Genomic DNA, 20,330 nt, shown 5'->3' on the forward strand with positions numbered 1-20,330 from the left:
GCCTTTTCTTTTTCTCCTCCTCTCTCATATTAAGTTAGGCATAGAGAAACTCCCATCTTTGCTGTTCAGAAAGCCACTTCTTTTGTGTATTCCCATATACACATAAATAAGTTTTGGTTGTCCCTTTGTTGAACAACCAGGAAGGTTGTTCCTTCCTGGATATAAATATAAACCTGTAAGTTTATATTTAATTTGCAGGCCTTTAAGACTAAACCTAAGAGGGTAGAATAAAAAAATTCCCTTTCCTACACCATTATCCCAACTCAGACACTTCTAATTTTTCATTGTAATAAAAAGCATGTAATATAAATTAGATTATCTTCTTACATATTTGAATCCAGTATCTCTCTCTTTTCTTTTTTTAAAGATTTTATTATTTATTTGACAGAGAGAGAGACAGAGAGGGAACACAAGCAGTGGGAGCGGGAGAGGGAGAAGCAGGCTTCTTACCGAGCAAGGAGCCTGATGTGGGGCTCAAACCCAGGACTCTGGGATCATGACCTGAGCTGAAGGCAGATACTTAATGACTGATCCACCCAGACGCCCTGAATCCAGTCTCTTTTACTGACTTATTTTGTAGTAATTGTAATAAATCCAAACTTTTAAAATAGATAATCATTCTATTAGATAAAATTTATTGAGTACTATCCGGTATCAGTAAGTGGGATAAGTTATTTCATATTCTAGACCAGTGAATTTTCTCACATCTTTAAGGTAGATTTCAGTATTTTGTATGTTGCAAATGAAAAGTTTGAAAATCAGAATGATTAATCAGCTTGGCAAACTTAACACAACTAATTAGCAAAGTGAGGACGGGAGCCTTGCTTTTCTTTCAAATTATCAGTTTAATGACAATACATGATTTAGTCAAGGGGTCCTTCTATAGTAATCTAACAACATTTCTTGGACCATTATGTCACTTCCAGACTTCAATAAATAACAGAATTAGGAAGTGTTTTGAATGTTGTTTTTTCCACTATTTGGGTTACTTCTTTAGGATAGATTTTCAGAATGTAGTTCTTAAACACTATGGATAATTTTGTGGTTCCAGTTACATATCATCAAATTGCTTTGCAACGCATTTTTTTTTTTCCAGTTCGTATAGTAGCCACTGTTGAATCTAAGTTATCCTTTGTTTTTGTCCCACTTTTCTCTGGAAGCCTTTTTTGAGCGGTATAGCTATAAAACAAATGATAAGTATCCATGGAGGGGTTTTAAAAAACACTTTACAGATGGCTTCCCAAATGGCAGGGGACGAGTGACATATGGGATACACTGTTGACCCTCAAGAAGGTAATCATGGAAAAAAAAAAAAAAAGAAGGTAATCATGAATCAGTGGTATATTTAAAAACAGAGAGGATGCCCAAATGCATATGATAAGATAGTGCAATTCTCCCATTTCATCCCTCTCTTGTTGGATTCATGTTTAGGCTTTACAAAAGGGCAAAAATCTAAAATGATTCGGTTAAGGAATCAGAAAGTAAAGCTTCTGAATCAAAGTTCGCAGAGATACAATAATTCAGCTGGAAGAAATCCCGCAGTCTTCAGGTGGCATGAGAAAGACCAGCTCCTCCAGGTGTGGGATGCAGGAAAAAGGGCACAAGTTTTGAACAAGAGCAACCTGGGTTTGAGACTCCGCTCTTTTACCTACTTGTTGTGTGACTGTGGGCAAATACTGATCTCCTTGGGTCTCAGTTTCCTCATCTGTAACATGGCGATAATATCCTTTTCAAAGAGCTGCTGGAAGGACTGAATGAGAAAATGCAGTAATATAATCCACACAAGGAAGAAACTCACCAAATGCAGTGTGGCGACTTCTCGGCCCCAGGGAGGGAGGGAAGAAAATGGGAGTCAGGAGAGCCAAGGGAGCATCCATTTCAACCAGAATATTTTGCATCTTTTGTACAACGGCACAAAGATCTAAAGCAAGTCGAAGAAAAATATTGACATTTGTTAATCTGGAGACAGTGCTTGTTAAATGATTTTCTGTATTATTCTGTTTTTCTCTTTAAGTGTTTAATTAAACTCTTCTAGTGCCTGGCTTACAGGGAACACTCATTATGGATTCAGATGCTTTCTCACATCCCTTGTCAGAAGCTGGCATCCCTACCCGGGGACACAAGGAAACAACTTCTGGCTTGTAAACCTGAGCCAGAGTGGAAATGTGCCTCTGGGGAACTGCGCACCCACCTTTTATAATGAACTTCAGCACATTAAATTCACCCTCCACTGTGCAGACTAGATAAATACCAGCGTCCCCTGTACTGCCTTCTTTAGTTTTCTGACGCAGTGCAGAGACACGGTGTTTTGTGTGATCTATAGTGTACAGCTGGCTTCCATTTTCCATATGGGATTTTCTATCAAGGAAAGCTGTTTACATTTTAATTTACTGTAGCCTGCAACTTCTGCCAATGTATGTGTCACCATGATTTCCACATCGGAGCCCTCCCTTCCCCGCAACGATGTTTATTTAGTCTATATCGCTTGTTTAGCGTGTCCTCATGGAAATTCTGGATTTAGGGTTATGAAAATAACTCTTACAGAGCTCATGAATGTGGTGTGGGCTCCTCTGGAAACCTGGCCTTTCTGAAGCTTATAATAAACCAGCTGATCATCACGGACAGCAGGGTGAGCTTAGAGATGACCTCAAGCTATCTTTATGTTGCAACAAATATTCACATAACACACAACACATGGTTCATCAACTCAGAGGGTTTTCAGCCTCCTAAACAATACTGGGCTCCTGAGTCATTTTGTTGTTCTTTTTTCATCTCCCAGCATCCTAGCTTTGTTCCCTCCCTTTCTTCCCTCACCTTGATTCTGAGAAAGGAAAAAGGAGTGTTCTGGAAATAGAAATTAAATTAATTAAGCCCAACTTACTGTGCATTGTGATAGACTCCTCTGTTATTTCTAGTCCTTGGAAAAAGACTCATTGTTCACCCATGCTGGGCTCATTGAGAACAGTATTCTTCCATCGCCCGAGAACGAGAAAAATAGTTCCTTCCCTTTTTCCCTTCCCCTTCCTTCTTTCCTTCTTTCCTTCCTTCCTTCCTCCCTTCCTTCCTTTTTTGGGCAGAATTGGTACAGGGAACAGGTGAGTGGGTAGTCAGCTCACTCAGGGGTATGCACAGAGAAATTTCAGAATGTTTTAGATGTTACAAAATTGCAAGTTAACAGCTGACAGAGGTAGTTACAGAAATTAGACAGTCTTTCAAATCATTTATCAGAGTGCTTACAATTTCCATTTCAAGGCAGGTGAAATAATAATGGGTATTTCGAACTTGAATCCTAGTCGATGCTTGCAAGAGAAAGACTCTGCATCCACATTCTTTGAAGAAATGGAAGAGCCAAGACTGCCTGGGCAGATCCTGCTGCCCCCACTGTTTTAACATGATGCCTGGCAGCAGCCAAGGGACAAGGCGACGACAGCTGATGCTCCTTGCCATTAAACAAAACCTTTCGTCGTGAATCCATATGTCATCCATGCTGTTCCCAGACTGTTTGAAACCAGAAGTCCGAAAGCAATCTGCAGCCTTGAATGTGACAGTGAAGGGTCTGGCTTCCTTTAAGAGAGAAGAGAAAACCCTTGTCATGAAAACGCTGCTCTCTTGCTTGAAAATGATTCCCTTGGCGTTCTCAAATAATAAAGCGGCAACAGGCTTTTAAGCCAAAAAGCAAACTCCTCCAAGTAATTATAGTACATAAAGGGTAACTGGAAAATATACTGTGGGAAATCAAGAGAAGGAAAGGTATTTTCCTTTTTGATATTTGCCAGTGGAGTACTTTTATGATATTTGGTTATGGCAACGTAGCTCAGCTGGGTGGAAGGAAAACACCTAAAAACCCAAAGCCTATCAGTTTTACAGTGGTGTTTCAATAGGGTTTCTGCTGAGATTTAATGCAGTCCCAAGTGCCCTTTCGTGGGAACATCAATACAAGTATTCATAGAGTACTTTGCCAAAATGATGTGGTAAGAGAGATACAACCAAAATACAATAAAAAAAGACTAGTCAAGTTGAAACCCTGTTACCACTAGAAAACCCAGTACAGAGCAAGTATTTTCATGTGATAATTTAAATGATGTGAAAATTTAACCAAGATATGCAGCGGGAGAGTTGTTTATCCTCTGTCCTCTAATGTGACCATCTTAGGAAGACATTCACTTTTAAAGATGGCCTTTAATTAATAGAGCAAAATAGAGAAGATGCAAGAACGATCATAAAACCGAAATTCAGGGGGAAATGCCACCTTGACTCTCTTCTGCCCTCTGCTGGTTATTGCATATAGCCGCCTTGTCTGGGGGACGGAGAGGGGGCGGCAGGTGTGGGTTTCAACCTGTCGATTCCTCCTAGAGAAGGGGGGGTCTGGATGTGACAAATATTTGCATTATGATGAGTCTTATAGGTAATTATCATGGATAGAGTTAGGTATTTATTTCTTTTCTTTTAGAAGTTATAAAATGATGATAAAACATACATCACATAAAATTGACCCTTTTAACTTTATTAAAGTGTACAGTTCGGTGGCATTAAGTACATTCATATTGCTTTGCAACCACCACCCATCATCAGGACATTTTTCACCTTGCAAAACTGAAATCCTATACCCATTAAACACAAACTGCCCCATTCCCCCTTTCCCTAGCCCCTGGCAACCGCCCCTTTACTTTCTGTCTCTATGAATTTGATTACTCTAGTACCTTGTATAGTATTCGTCCTTTAGTGATCCGGTATTTATTTTTAAAGCTCATAATGAAATAGGAAAAGCACATCTAGGTAGTAATGAGGAGAGAGGAAACTGAAAGAATGTATCATAGTATTTGGCAAGCATATGAAGGAGGCAGGGAGTTAACATCAACAAAGTGGCGAGTAGATGAGAGAGCAGTGTGGCAAAGCCTGGCAAGTGGCTCCTCGCCTTACCACCAGCTCAGAAGCAGCCCCCCCCCCCTCCATAAGTAAATTGCACAAGGAACACAGCTGCTATGAAGCAGAGCTTGGTTTGAGTCTAGGTTTTTCTGACTCTAAAGTTTCACTGCACTGATATTTTTATTTTATTAGCCAATTTCCTCCAGTGCAGTTACTCATTTTTTACAACATCAAACAATTCCCCAGGGCTAAAGAACATGTCCCTTTCTTACTGTTTTCTCACACATATGTTGGTCACTTACCTATTAACTTTAAATGTTTGACTTCTGAGACCTTGAACCCCAAGTATCCTCTGTTATCTCACCCTTGGCCTGAAACACTGTAACTTAAGAGTGGCTATTTACCTAGAGCCACGACCCCTTGAGTTCCCAAGGTCTTGACAGTCTTGGCTTTATTTTGGTTCAGTAGGTTTCTTTTAAGGGGCCTGATGGGAGGCGAAGATCATCAAAGGTCATTTCCACACTAGCAGTGAGGAGGGAGGAGGAGATTCTAAACTGCATATTTATAGAATCAACAAAAGGATTAATTGGGACAAACGATACTGTTTTTCTGGTGGTTCTCTAACAAGCACAGGTCTAGGCAACCACCAAGCAACCAAAAGAAAACTGAATTTTGGTGTGCTTCCCAGGGTGAACACCCGGTCGCTAGCATGTCGCAGCGGTGGGCATGGCTCGCGGAGTCTGCTGCTGCCTCCCACTCAGCTCTCACGCTCTCGACATTGGGCTCCTGGCATCTAGAGTCTGTGTGCTGGGTCCTGTCCCTGCAAGGGCTTCAAGTCTCACTGAAAGTCGGGGTCTTTATTACCTGCTGCATTTCTAATGCTCTAGATGTTGGTGCTCTCGTTTACTTGACAAGTCTGTGCCTTTGCTGGAGAAGCAATGTTCTCATCTTGTAAATATAACTGTTTAAAAGCAAGAAGCAGATAGACTTTCCTTCTCATTGCTGGTGCTGGTAGTGTCGTGGTGGGGTGGCGGCATATTTTTCTGGTTCTGCTGGACTGAGTAAGATACTGCCCAGTGCTCCTCTCTGTATGGGCACAAGTAAGGGCCCAAGAAGATACAGCCATGGTTGGCACTCAGCCCTGGAGCACCCTGGGGAACTCCCATGCAGCGAAAGGGAGCGAGGGCAACATTTATCTCTATCTTCTCTTAATAAATGTCATCACAGAAGCTGCTGACATTGGCTAGGCGTCATACCTGCTGATCCAGCTTATGTCCTAGGCATTCACTGGTGTGCTCCTGACACTCCCATTCCCCATGAGTCAAGAACGCATCCAGCACCCTCAGCTTTGTCCCCAGAAGGTGAGTTTTCATCACAGTTTAGAAAAATAAAGAGAAACTGGAATGTCTTCATTTTTTTCAGATCATCCTTAAGCTGACTCTCAGGCAAGAATTTAGGCGCAGGGGGATTCCTGGGTGGTGATCCCAGGAAGTGGAAGCAGAGAGTGCAGTGAGACAGAGAAGCCAACAAAGGGGACACAGATGAGAAGGGGGGCTCAGGACACAAGGGGAACTCAGTCCTTTTAGGGACTCTCCTAGTAACTGTGGAGCATGGCCAGGCTGGACACTTACCCAGATTCTCCCCAGGGTTCTACTCTCTCACACCCTGATCGTGTGCAACCTGTATTGTTGAGAAGTCCCCAGGCACACTTTTTGGAAGAAAGGAGTGAAAGTGAAGAAAGCTCAAGGCCACAAAGCCCATGTCTTTGACCATAAATCTGAGCCACAGTCCAGGAGCTGGGAGCTTAGTCTTACTTAGGATAAGAAAATGACCAAAGCCTTATTCCCATCCTGATTTTAAAATATGACACACTCACTCCCTTAGGACCTTCACATTATTTGGTCCCACAGTTTGGTTTGACAGTAATCTGGGTTCTCATAATCCTTTGACTATCGTGGTAGTAGTGGCAATGGAAATAAAAATTCACAAGGGGTGCCTGGGTGGGTCAGCCAGTTAAGCGTCTGACCCCTGGTTTTGGCTCAGGTCATGATCTCAGGTTTGTGAGATTGAGCCCCAGGTTGGGCTCCACACACAGCAGGAGTCTGCTCGGAGTTTCTCTCTCTCCCTCTCTCTCTACCCCTCCTCCCCTCCTCCTCTCTAATAAATACATCTTTTTAAAAAAAGTCACAAAAGTCATGGCAAAACCGGCTGGAGCCAGGCTCCCCCAAAACACAACAAGCTACCTAATTTTGAGGTAGCTTCCAATAAATATATTTTCTGGTGGCTACAGAGGGAGGCACAGGTATGAAGATCTAGAGTAAACAAGTGGGCATGGCTTTTTAGGAGGTTTTCCCAGTGGGACTTAAGACACCAAGCCAAAGAGGGTGGCACTTTGTTGACTGGTGAAAAGGGATTCTAAAGTGACCAGTAGATTCATTCAGTTTCTTAGAGATGATGAAAATCCACAGTTCCCTGGAATTCCCTTGCTCCCCTAAAATTCAGACTGGATTAACAGAACTCGATCATCCCTGAGTTTTGTTTGTTTGTTTTTTGGTTTGTTTTAGGGGTTTGGGTTTTTTTTGTTTGTTTTGTTTTTTTGTGTTTTTTTTTTTTTGCCAATGAAACTTATTTTGTCAATACAGTTGCAATGATGATGCAAGTGTTCCTGGGTCCTGAGCATCCTGAGAGGACCAAGAAGGCCTGTGAATCCTTTGATTAAGATGGCACATAGGCTGTGTCCCTGGGTGGCTCAGTGGGTTAAAGCTTCTGCCTTTGGCTCAGGTCATGATCTCAGGGTCCTGGGATCAAGCCCCACATCGAGCTCTCTGCTTAGCGGGGAGCCTGCTTCCTCCTCTCTCTCTGCCTGCCTCTCTCTGCCTACTTGTGATCTCTCTCTGTCAAATAAATAAATAAAACCTTAAAAAAAAAAAAGATGACACATAGGTATACTCCTCCATCAGACTTGGTCAGGTTTGGCATTTTATATCTCATGAATGGTTTCTTGGCTAGTTTTTCCAGAGCTCTGTGCTATGCTGCGAAGGTTGCCATGATCCTTGAACCTGAACAAGCAAGTGACAAATCCACTAAGGTAAGGTGCTACTCATGCTGAAAACTACCTGTGAAGGGGGGGTTGGGATCTTATTTCATCATTTATGATTCATTCAACAATGCTTTGACCAAAACGCCATGTCATAGGTTAGCAGAGGATCTAATGGGAACAAACGGGCAGGGAACTTGGTCTTTCTGTACCACCCTGTGTTTGGGGACAGAGGAATGGGGATGTCCTCAGGGGACACTAACTGTGTGCCTGTCTTGGAAGCTCAGGGGGATGGTTTGTCAAAGGCTGAGAGTCTGGTGGCTCTGGGTAAGGCCCATGACGAGAACTAGTCCTGGAGGGAAGGCAAAGGTCACCAAAGGTCATTCCAACACCCTAGACATGCGGAGGGAGGAGAGAGCATGAACAAATTTGTTCTTTTTGGGATTTGAGTTTAGGGAATCTTTTTGTAGATTGAGTTTTGGCTGTTGCATGCTCAGCGATACGAAAGTCCTTTATAGTTAACATTTATTTTAGCAGGAGCTTGGGTCCGTTCTGGAAGCGAAGGGTGCGGGTAGACAAGAACAAAGTGTTGGAGTACCATCTACATGAACGTTGCTGCAAATATTCTGTGGCTCATCCTCTAGGGCCTGGGCCTACGGTCCCAGAGAGGGGGCTTCAGAGGAACTACACCCCCTGGAATGCTGACGAGAGGCTGCTCTACTCCCATTCTAGCAGCAAAAGCAATTCCGGAAGTAGACAGTTTGGAATTGGAGGCGACAGCCACGTGAGGCGCTTTTGTCTTCATCCCCATCATCTCTGGTCTCACGCTCTGGATTGCTCTTTCAGAGCGCTGCGCCGATGGGAAGTCCCACAACCCCACAGGCAGGACGGGCTGGTGGTGACCCCCCTCAGAGACGAGCACATAGGCTTGAGAGTGGTTTCAGTTACTTGCTTTGGGTGGAAAATTTGCCAGTGCTGCAACAGAACCAGGTCTCGGATGGCAGGGTGTTGTGGTTTCTCCCCAGCAATCATGACTTTCTGTCTCCTGTGTGTTTCAGCTGTGCCTTCTGTTTCTCTACACCCATCTCTCTTTCTTGTTTTTTTTTCCCCCCTACATACTTACCTACCGATTTCTATCCATGTAGGGAAGGGCCTACCATGCAAGTTAATTTTTTTTTTAAAGTTTAGTCTATTTTATTTTTTATTTTTTGAGAGAGAGAGAAAGATAAACACACACTGTTCACCGTGTGAACGGTGGCAGGGGTGGGAGCAGAGGGAGAGAGAGACTCCACACTGAGCACAGAACCCAACATGGGGCTCTATCCCACAGCTCAGAGATCATGACCTGAGCCAAAATCAAGAGTTGGACGCTTAACCGCCTGAGCCACCCCAGTGTCCCAAGCAAGTTAGTCTTTTAAACAGGGGATACAATTGACTGCAGGACAATAACCAAATTGCTATTGCTGGTAAAACATTTCTTTAATTTGAACTAAATTCAGAATTGTCATTAATTTCCTTAAAATCTGAAATGGGTTATCTGTCAAGATGGAAGAAATTAGTGATAATTCAATGAAAGGGGACAGTTTTAATTTATTTAAAAAATCATTTAAGGGCGCCTGGGTGGCTCAGTGGGTTAAGCCTCTGCCTTCGGCTCAGGTCATGATCTCAGGGTCCTGGGATCGAGTCCCGCATGGGCTCTCTGCTCAGGAGGGAGCCTCGTTCCCCCTTTCTCTCTGCCTGCTCTCTGCCTGCCTCTCTGCCTACTTGTGATTTCTCTCTCTCTGTGTCAAATAAATAAATAAAATCTTTAAAAAATCATTTAAGAACTTTAGACATTAACAAGCCCATGCAGTTCATGTTTGCTGCTGTATATAAGCGATTAATGCACTAAGTACTCTGTCCATTAAAGGCAGTTTAGTAGGGTCTCCATTTGGAAACACTTTGTAGGTTATTTGTTTGAGTAACTCTGTGTACTAGAGTATGATGTTATTCAGTGAAAATGCACTTGAGAAGACAGGCTATTGTTAGAAATTGTTATTCTATCATGGACTTGAACCAGACTCCAGCCTTTTTTATCAGAAGAGGAAAAGAGGGCCGGGAAATAACACCATTTGGCCTCCAGGGAAGACATGATGCTCTTCTGCATTCAGTCACCCCATCCCCTGTCAGAGGAATTCTAAAGTGAATGGATCTGAGAACAAGAGGATTTAATAACTCCCAGAACTTAGATGTAGAGAATTTTGAGCAACAAGGAAAAAGGTTTTGATTTCAGGTCAGAATGGAAAGTTGTGTTTTTCTTTTCCCTCTCTGCAAATGTGCTCTCCTTTCTCCTGGCACTATTTCTGAAAAAAGGGTGAGGGGCTGCTTCCTCCTTCTACCTCCAGGAACCTACTGAGATTCGGATTCCACCTCCCACTTCCTTGCTTTTCTTTGGCACAATATCCCTTGGAATGGCTTTACCTGGCTGTTTGCATGGCAATAATTCGAGAGTCAGAATATGAGTCTGGGCCTAAGGGGAATGCATGGAGGGAGTGTCTTCGTCAGCTTTGCCCCTTACTTTCATAGCTGCCACATTTAAGAAGTGAGACACTGAGCTTCCGTGAAAGGTTTAATATCAGGTCTGGGCCCACAGTCCCACCTAGTCACGAGGTGACACTTTGCCTCGGTGTATGCTGTGTGTGTTGATCTATGCTGCATTAATTATCTATTGCTACATAACAAATTATTCCAAAACTTAGTGGCTTAAAATATTAAACATGTATTGATTTACGTGGGTTTTGTGTGTCAGAACCTAAGCAGCTTACCTGGGGGTTTCTAGTTTGGATATCTCATGAGGTCACAGTTACAGTGTTGGCTAGGGCTGCGATCATCTGAAGGCTGGACTGGGGCTAGAAGATGCATTCCAAGATGGCCCTCTCACATGGCTGTTAAAACAACGTTTGTCTCAGTTGTTGCCAGCTATTGGCTGGAGTCCTAAATCCATATCACCTCAATCTCTCTACAGGGCTGTTTAATTGAGTGCCTTCCTGACATGGCAGCTAGCATTCACTCAAAGTAAGTGATTCAGGAGAGAAGAGAGAATGAGTGAGGAGAAAACTGCAATGCCTTGGGGTGTGTGGGTGGCTCAGTTGGTTAAGCATCTGCCTTCAGCTTGGGTCATACTCCTGGAGTCCTGGGATTCAGCCCCATATGGGGCTCCCTGCTCAGGGGGTGCAGGTGAGGGGGGAGATGCTTCTCCATCTGTCTTCTCCTCCCCCTGCTCCTGATTTCTTTCTCTCTCTCTCTCAAATAAATAAAATCTTAAAACAAAACAAAACAAAACAAAACAAAAGATGTCTACCCAGCACCTAAGTTAAAAAAAAAAACAAAAAGAAAAGAAAGATGCAATGCTTCTTAGAACCTAGCTTCAGAAGTCACACACCATTGCATCTCTTTGTTAGAACCTAAGCCCACACTCCAGGGTAGGGACATTAGGCTCTGTCTTTTGAAGGGAGGAATACCAGGGTAATTGGTGGATGTACTCTAAAAACTACCACACAATCCAAAGACTGCTACTGCTCACCAATCTTTGTGTGTCTCCTTCTGTGTTGGGCACCCAGCTATATTTTATATCCTTACTCCTTTTTGTCACCTTTGATTTTGGAGTCAGACCCTTACCTTTGAGTCCATGTACGTCATGGTCTCCATGTATGTCAGCAGAAGTGATGCACATTTCTCCCAGTCCTGTCTTCTCAGAAGCCCTTCTACAGTGGCCTTCAAGGCAGGTTGAAGATGTTGCCTCTGAGCTCCTAGCATCACAGGCTGAAAGGAGTCTTGGTGTGACGAGTGAAATGGCTCTGTTGTCTGCAGTAGTCTGTAATCTGAGGACATAAAACATTTTAATCATTTTAGATGCAGATTTCTGGGTTTATCTCTTATAGCAACTAGATTTATTTACTCTGATAGGATATCTTCAAGAGGGACTTAAGGAAATGATGTAGGATAGGACCATGGATGTAGGATAACTATGTAACTTTTTATATATTATCATGGAAAAATTTGGGGAAAATGTAAAATACAACATTAGTGGTAATTTGGGGATAGGCTTTAGTTATTCTTAATACTTGCTTTTGTGGTATTTTCCAAACATTCTGGTGTTTGTCTTAAAAATATAACTTATTATTTTTATTAAAAATTTGTATTGAAGTATAATTGACATGTAACATATTTGTTTTGGGTATACCATATAATTCAATATTTGTATATATTACAAAATAATTGCAGGAATAGGTTTAGTTAATGTCCATCTTCATTCATGGTTACAATTTTTTTCTCTTGTGATGGGAAGTTTTAAGGTCCACTTTCTTAACAACTTTCAAATTCGCAATACAGTATTATAAAATCACTATGCTGTACATTTCATCCCCATAAATTATTTTATAACTAGAAGTTTGTACCTTTTAACCCCCTTCACCCATTTAACCCATTCCCCACCTTGCCTCCAGCAGCCTCCAATCTGTTTTGTGTATCTAGGAGCTCATTTTTTTATTTGTTTATCTGTTTTTAGAGTCCACATATGTGTGAGATCATATGATATTTGTATTTTTTTGTCTGACTATTTCACTTAGCATAATGCATTCAAAGTCCATCCATGTTATTGCAAATATAATTATTTTTTATGGCCGAATAGCATTCTGTTGTATATGTATATAGACATACCTACATACATACCTATATACCACACATCTTTACCCATGCATCCATCAATGGACACTCCAGGGTTTCCCTATCTTGGCTATTATAAATAGTACTACAATAAACATGGGAATAAAAATATCTTTTTGAGTTAGTGTTTTTGTTTTCTTCAGATACATACTGAGAAGTGGAATTGTTGGATCATATGGTAGTTCTATTTTTAATTTTTTGAGGAACTTCCATACCGTTTTCTGTAGTGGCTGTACCAATTTGGAATCCCACTAACAGTCCACATGGATTCCCTTTTCTCCATATCCTTGCCAACACTTGTCTCTTCTTGTCTTTTTGATAATAGTAATTCTAATAGGTATGAGGTGATACCTAACTGTGGTTTTGATTTGCAATTCTCTGACCCCTAATGATATGACCATCTTTTCATGTGTCTGTTGATCTGCTTTGGAAAATGTCTATGCAGATCCTCTGTCCATATTTTAAATCAGATTGTTTAGAGCTTTTGCTATTGGGTTATAGGAGTTCTTTATTTATTTTGGATATTGACCATTTACCAATAACCCTGACAATTATCAGGTATATGATTTGCAAATATTTTCTTGGTAGGTAGATTTCTCTTTCTCTTTATGATTTCCTTTCTTGTACAGAAAGAAGCTTATTTGCTTGATGTAGTCCCACTTATATTTGCTTTTGCTGACTTTGTTGTTGGAGTCAGATCCATGACTTCTTATATTTAAAAAAGCAAAATATTAATTTTATAAAGATAATGAATCTTTATCTCTATTCTTATTTTTAATACTATTTTTGTTTTTTTCTCTCTTTGATGACTTATTTTCTTTAACTTTTTGACATCCAGTGATAAAGATGAAGCTCTTACCTACTCAAGAAGGCTAGTTACATGCTCCTCTTGTCACCCCTACCTCCGCCAAGACTCCGCAGATAGTAGAGATTTATAACAGGAGAGGGCTAAGTCAGAAGATCTTCTTTGTTTATACTTCTGTAGCATAGACCAGGCAGGAGGAAGAAGCCAGTATCTGATGTATTAGGTGGGCATGGGTGAATTATTAGAAATAGCTATTTATGGCTCTAATTCAGTCTTGGTTTTGCTTTTACATTTTGTAATTCCTTGCTTTTCTGTATTTTTTTTTCCTTTCCACAAGTTCCTCTCATATTTATTCTTTCATCTCAGCTCTTCTGTCCTTGTAGTTCCCTGTTCCTATTTTCTGGAGGTCACGCCCTCTGTTTCTTTTTGAAGATGCCAAAACAATGTCTTTTAAAATTTTCCTTTCTCCTCCTTCCTTCCTTTTCTCTTTGATTGTTGATATATATATATATATATATATATATATATATATACTATTCTAAGGTTTCACGAAACATTACCTTTTCCATATGCTTCAGGATATTTTATGAATCACCTTGTGTTTTTGTTTGTTTCTGCATATTTTAATAGGAAAATATCTTTCCAGGCCAACAGAATATGCTCAGCCTAGAGGGTGTCAAAGAAATTCCAAGAGGAATAAGAAAGGGACCTGCCTCGTGGGCCTTACCATCCCAACATTTATCATTACATCCTAACTAATAGTCATAGTGCCAAATATTAACCTTACACCAGAGGGAAGAATAGAGCATTCCAATGGTGTAGAGGGGGGGCAAGTTACCCTCCCTAGAGACATCAGAGAAGCTTGGAAAAGAAGGGTAAATTTGAATCCTATTTTGATGAATGAGTCATAACTCATTCAGCAGAGTACAGGAGAAAAGAGTACATGCAAAGTGGAGATGAAGAGAGCAAGTAGTTTGGGATAGTGATAGTACAGGGATGTCCAGGGCCAGGAGATGACTGAAGGGGGATAGGCAGAAGGCCATTATGAAGAAACTCATGACTCATACTGATGATTTTAGATTGCACTTGCATGGAATTTATGGTTTTCTCCCCATGATTCTTTAGTATTGCAAAGTTAATTTTTTAAATTTTATTTTTGTCTTCTGCAAAAAGTTTTTTTAACTTTTATCCTTTCCTCTTTTAACATTTTTAAACTAGTTTATCTTAACAATACTTTTCATTATAAAAAATCTTTTTTGAACCTTCATTATTACAGTCACATTTTATCCATCATTGTATCTAACTTTATTTTTTGTATACAAATAGGGTTTTTTCTTCTAAAAACATTTGGGATACAACTTCCTCTAATAGATCCAAATATACCCTAAATCTAGCATAGGGCTTTGTTCCAGTCTCCAGCCTGAGCAAATTCTCTCCACTTTCTTTTTCTTTATTCTCCCAAACAACTATCTTATCAACTCCTTTTTTAGAAATTAAAAAAAAAAATCACCTTTATAGTCATATTCCATCCCTTCATTGTGTATACCCTTATATATGTTTTTCATTCTTTAAAATTTGGGGAGGTAGTTACTTCTAAGAGATCAAAATACTCCCAGAATTAAGTGGGTGACCCTGTTCTATTCACCAGCCTAATATATATATATATATATATATATACATATATATATACACACACACACACATATGTATATAACTTTTTCTTTTTTATATTTTTTCTTTAAAAAATTTTTTTTTCCTGAACTTCTTTTTACCCTCTCTCTTCCCCCCATGATTTGGGGTTTCTTCTGATTTGGTTAAAGCACATTTTCCTGGGGCCTTTGCCACCCTTTTAGTATTTTATTCTCTCATTCATATATTCTTATCTGGCTAAAATGTTTAGGTGGAAAAACTCACCACACAAAAAAGCAAGAGGCAGTACCAAAGGGTAGGGACCTAATCAATACGGACATTGGTAAAATGTCAGATGTAGAGTTCAGAATGATGATTCTCAAGGTGCTAGCTGGGTTCGAAAAAGTCATGTAAGATATTAGAGAAACCCTCTCTGGAGAAATAAAAGCACTTTCTGGGGGAAATAAAAGAACTAAAATCTAAAGAAAGCTGGGGTTGCAATTCTTTTTTCAGATAAATTAGATATTAAGCCAAAGACTATAATAAGAAATGAGCAAGGACTCTATATCATACTCAAAGGGTCTGTCCAACAAGATCTAACAAGTTTAAATATCTATGCCCCTAAAATGGGAGCATCCAACTATATAAACCAATTAATAACAAAATCAAAGAAACACATCAACAATAATAAAATAAGAGTAAGGGACTTTAACACCCTCCTCACTGAAATGGACAGATCATCTAAGCAAAAGATCAACAAGGAAATAAAGGCCTTAAATGACACACTGGGCCAGATGGACATCACAGATATATTCAGAACATTCCATCCCAAAGCAACAGAATACATATTCTTCTCTAGTATGCATGGAACATTCTCCAGAATAGATCACATCCTGGGTCACAAATCAGGTTTCAGCTGGTACCAAAAGACTGGGATCATTAGCTGCATATTTTCAGACCACAATGCTCTGAAGCTAGAACTCAATCACAAGAAGAAAGTTGGAAAGAACTCAAATACATGGAGGCTAAAGAACATCTTACTAAAGAATGAATGGGTCAACCAGGAAATTAAAGAAGAATTGAAAAAATTCATGGAAACAAATGATAATGAAAACACAACGGTTCCAAATCTGTGGGACACAGCAAAGGTGGTCTTGAGAGGAAAGTATATGTCATAAAGCATTTCCCAAGAAACAAGAAATGTCTCAAATACACAACCTAACCCCACACCTAAAGGAGCTGGAGAAAGAAGAGCAAAGAAGCCTAAACCTAGCAGGAGAAGAGACATAATAAAGATCAGGGCAGAAATCAATGAAATAGAAACCAAAAGAATAGTAGAGCAAATTAACAAAACAAGAAGCTGGTTCTTTGAAAGAATTAATAAGACTGATAATCCCATGGCCAGATTTTTCAAAAAGAAAAGATAAAGGACCCAAATAAATAAAATCATGAATGAAAGAAGAGAGATCACAACCAACACCAAAGAAATATAAACAATTATAAGAACATATTATGAGGAACTCTACGTCCACAAATTTGACAACCTGGAAGAAATGGATGCACTCCTAGAGATGTATTAACTACCAAAACTGAATCAGGAAGAAATAGAAAACCTGAACAGACCCATAACCAGTAAAGAGGTTGAAGTGGTCATCAAAAATCTCCCAACAAACAAGAGCCCATGGCCAGATGGCTTCCCAGAGGAATTCTACCAAACATTTAAAGAAGAATTAATACCTAGTCTCCTGAAACTGTTCCAAAAAATAGAAATGGAAGGAAAACTGCCAAATTCATTTTATTAGGCCATTATTACATTGATCCCCAAACCAGACAAAGACCCTATCAACAAAGAGAATTATAGACCAGTATCCTTGATGAACACAGATGTGAAAATTCTCACCAAAATACTAGCCAATATGATCAACAGTACATTAAAGGATTATTCACCATGACTAAGTGGGATTTATTTCTGGGCTGCAAGGTTGGTTCAACATCTGCAAATCAATGTGATACAATACACTAATAAAAGAACAAGAACCATAAGATACTCTCAATAGATGCTGAAAAAGCATCTGACAAAGTACAGCATCCTTTCTTGATCAAAACTCTTCAAAATGTAGAGACAGAGGGTACATTCCTCCATATCATCAAAGCCATCTACAAAAAACCCACAGCAACTATCATTCTCAATGGGGAAAAACTGAGAGTTTTTCCACTACGATCAGGAACATGGCAGGAATGTCAATTATCACCACTATTGAATATAGTACTAGAAGTCTTAGCCTCAGCAATCAGACAACAAAAAGAAATTAAAGGCATCTGAATCAGCAAAGAAGTCAAACTGTCACTGTTTGCAGATGACATAATACTTTATGTGTAAAACCTAAAAGACTCCACTCCAAAACTGCTAGAACTTGTATAGGAATTCAGTAAAGTGTCAGGATATAAAATCAATGCCCAGAAATCAGTTGCATTTCTTTACACCAACAAGACAGAAAAAAGAGAAATTAAGGAGTTGATCCCATTTACAATTGCACCCAAAACAATAAGATTCCTAGGAATAAACCTAACCAAAGAGGCAAAGAATCTGTACTCAGAAAATGATAAAGTACTCATGAAAGAAATTGAGGAAGACACAAAGAAATGGAAAAACGTTCCATGCTCATGGATTGGAAGAACAAATATTGTAAAAATGTCTATGCTACCTAAAGTGATCTACACATTCAATGCAATCCCTATCAAAATACCATCCATTTTTTCCAAAGAAATGGAACAAATAATCCTAAAATTTGTATGGAATAAGAAAAGACCCTGAATAGCCAGAGGAATGTTGAAAAAGAAAGCCAAAGCTGGTGGCATCACAATTCCGGACTTCAAGCTCTATTACAAAGACAGTATGCTACTGGCACAAAAACAGACACATAGATCAATGGAACAGAATAGAAAGCCCAGAAATAGACCCTCAACTCTATGGTCAACTAATCTTTGACAAAGCAGGAAAGAACGTCCAATGCAAAAAAGACAGTTTCTTCAATAAATGGTGTTGGGAAAATTGGACAGCCACATGCAGAAGAATGAAACAGGACCATTTCCTTACACCACATACAAAAATATACTAAAAATGGATGAAAGACCTCAATGTGAGATAGGAATCCATCAAAATCCTTGAGGAGAACACAGGCAGCAACCTCTTTGACCTCAGCCACAGCAACTTCTTCCTAGAAACATCCTCAAAGGCAAGGGAAGCAAGGGCAAAAATGAACTATTGGGACTTCATCAAGATCAAAAGCTTTTGGACAGCAAAGGAAACAGTCAACAAAACCAAAAGACAACTGACAGAATGGGAGAAAATATTTGCAAATGACATATCAGATAAAAGGCTAGTATCCAAAATATATAAAGAACTTATAAAACTCAATAGCCAAAGAACAAATAATCCAATCAAGAAATGAGCAGAGGACATTAACAGACATTTCTGCAAATGAAGACATCCAGATGGTCAACAGACACATGAATAAATGTTCAACATCACTCGGCATCAGGGAAATACAAATCAAAACCACAATGAGATACCACCTCATGCCAGTCAGAATGGCTAAAATGAACAAGTCAGGAGACGACAGATGCTGGAGAGAATGTGGAGAAAGGGGAACTCTCCTACACTGTTGGTAGGAATGCAAGCTGGTGCAGCCACTCCAGAAAACAGCATGGAGGTTCCTCAAAAAGTTGAAAATAGAGCTATCCTATGACCCAGCAATCGCACTACTGGGTATTTACCCTAAAGATACAAATGTAGTGATCCAAAGGGGCACGTGCACCTGAATGTTTATAGCAGCAATGTCCACAATAACCAAACTATGGAAAGAACCTAGATGTCCATCAACAGATGAATGGATCAAGAAGATTCAGTGTGTATATATATATATATATATATATACACACACACACACAATGGACTACTATGCAGCCATTAGAAATGAAATCTTGCCATTTGCAATGATGTGGATGGAACTAGAGGGTATTATGCTGAGCAAAATAAGTCAATCAGAGAAAGACAATTATCATATGATCTCTCTGATATGAAGAATTTGAGAGGCAGGGCAGGGGTTTTGGGGGGTAAGAAAGGAAAAAAAAGAAACAAGATGGGATCGGGGTGGGGAGACAAACCATAAGATACACTTAATCTCACAAAGCAAACTGAGGGTTCCTGGGGGTGGTGGGAGGGGTAGGGACAGGGTGGTGGAGTTATGGACATTGGGGAGGGCTTGAGCTATGGTGAGTGCTGTGAAGTGTGTAAGCCTGATGATTCATAGACCTGTACCCCTGGGGCAAATAATACATTATATGTTAATAAAAGTAATTAATTAAAAAACAGCTTTTATGTGGTTGTACCTTGCTTATGGGCTTCCTTTGGCTTTGAATAATCTGACAGTCTCCTCAATGGTTAAGATGCTGAGAAGTGTGTTATTTCGCTTTAAAACACTTCCAAATCAATTTCTGCTCCCGTGTCTCCCATGTTCTATCCTCTGGACTTTGGAGAGATTAACATGCAGGTCAGCTTGTGTCTGTTGCCTTCTCTATGTCTCCTGGGACCTAAGGAGGTGTGTAAGCCTGCCAGTCCCCTTTCCAGGACCTTGGATTCTTGGTCCCATCGTGACATCTGCCAGGCTGTGTTTGTTCACTGGGGCTTTTGGCAGCTCCAGTTGCTTGTGAAAATGAGATGATTTATGTAAGACAAAGAAATGCTGCCAAAATGTCAGGATTTGTGCTGTGTCAGGTATCTGCAGGTGTTCTGCACCAAGCAGTAGTGGGAAAGTCATTAGCAATTACTTCACGGCAATATTCTTGGGGGTGGGGAGGTTAAATCTTTTCTCTAACAACCCCTGTTTTCATAGAAGCACAGATGCCAAGAGAATGCCTGTGTTCCTTGTCCCTGAGGGACTCTTTCTATGGTGGAGATGGCGTGATGCCTCTCCTTTGAGGATCCTGGTTCTACAGGCTGCTCAAAGGCGGCAGAATATTTCTTGGAATTATAGAAGCTAGTGAGTAAGGAATAATCAATGGGGCAAAAGGAATCCCAGGAATGTATTTCTCTGAAGAATGCTATGGGCACTTTCACTGCGTGGATATTTCTCTTAATTGTTGAAAAGATCTGTTTGGATCTTTATGGCCTATACTAGTCTGCTAGCACTGCCATAACAAAATGTCACAGACTGGGTGGCTTAAACCATGAAAATATATTTTCTTGTAGTTGTGGAGGCTGGATGTCTAAGCTCAAGGTACCGCTGG

The 20,330-nt window shown here is 40.2% G+C and overlaps 1 protein-coding gene across 3 annotated transcripts in view; it reads right to left on the reverse strand.

Moving 5' to 3' along the window:
* Window positions 1-580: 580 nt before the first annotated feature.
* Window positions 581-20,330, reverse strand: part of LOC123387034 — a 51,855-nt gene continuing 32,105 nt past the window's right edge. For 2 of the 3 annotated variants that reach the window (XM_045062880.1, XM_045062879.1), the window contains 3 exons: window positions 11,561-11,763; window positions 3,238-3,564; window positions 581-1,921 (listed from right to left, as the gene is read on the reverse strand). In XM_045062880.1, coding sequence (XP_044918815.1) covers window positions 1,853-1,921; window positions 3,238-3,564; window positions 11,561-11,763 — 599 coding nt within the window. In that variant the 3' untranslated portion in view covers window positions 581-1,852. Of the gene's footprint in view, window positions 1,922-2,881; window positions 3,565-11,560; window positions 11,764-20,330 lie in introns of all 3 variants that reach the window. The other variant, XR_006601383.1, reaches the window with a different exon arrangement.

The sequence above is a fragment of the Mustela putorius genome, unplaced genomic scaffold, assembly GCF_011764305.1.
Source record: "Mustela putorius furo isolate JIRA1106 unplaced genomic scaffold, ASM1176430v1.1 tig00003845_pilon_pilon_pilon, whole genome shotgun sequence".
NCBI classification, from domain to species: Eukaryota; Metazoa; Chordata; class Mammalia; order Carnivora; family Mustelidae; genus Mustela; species Mustela putorius.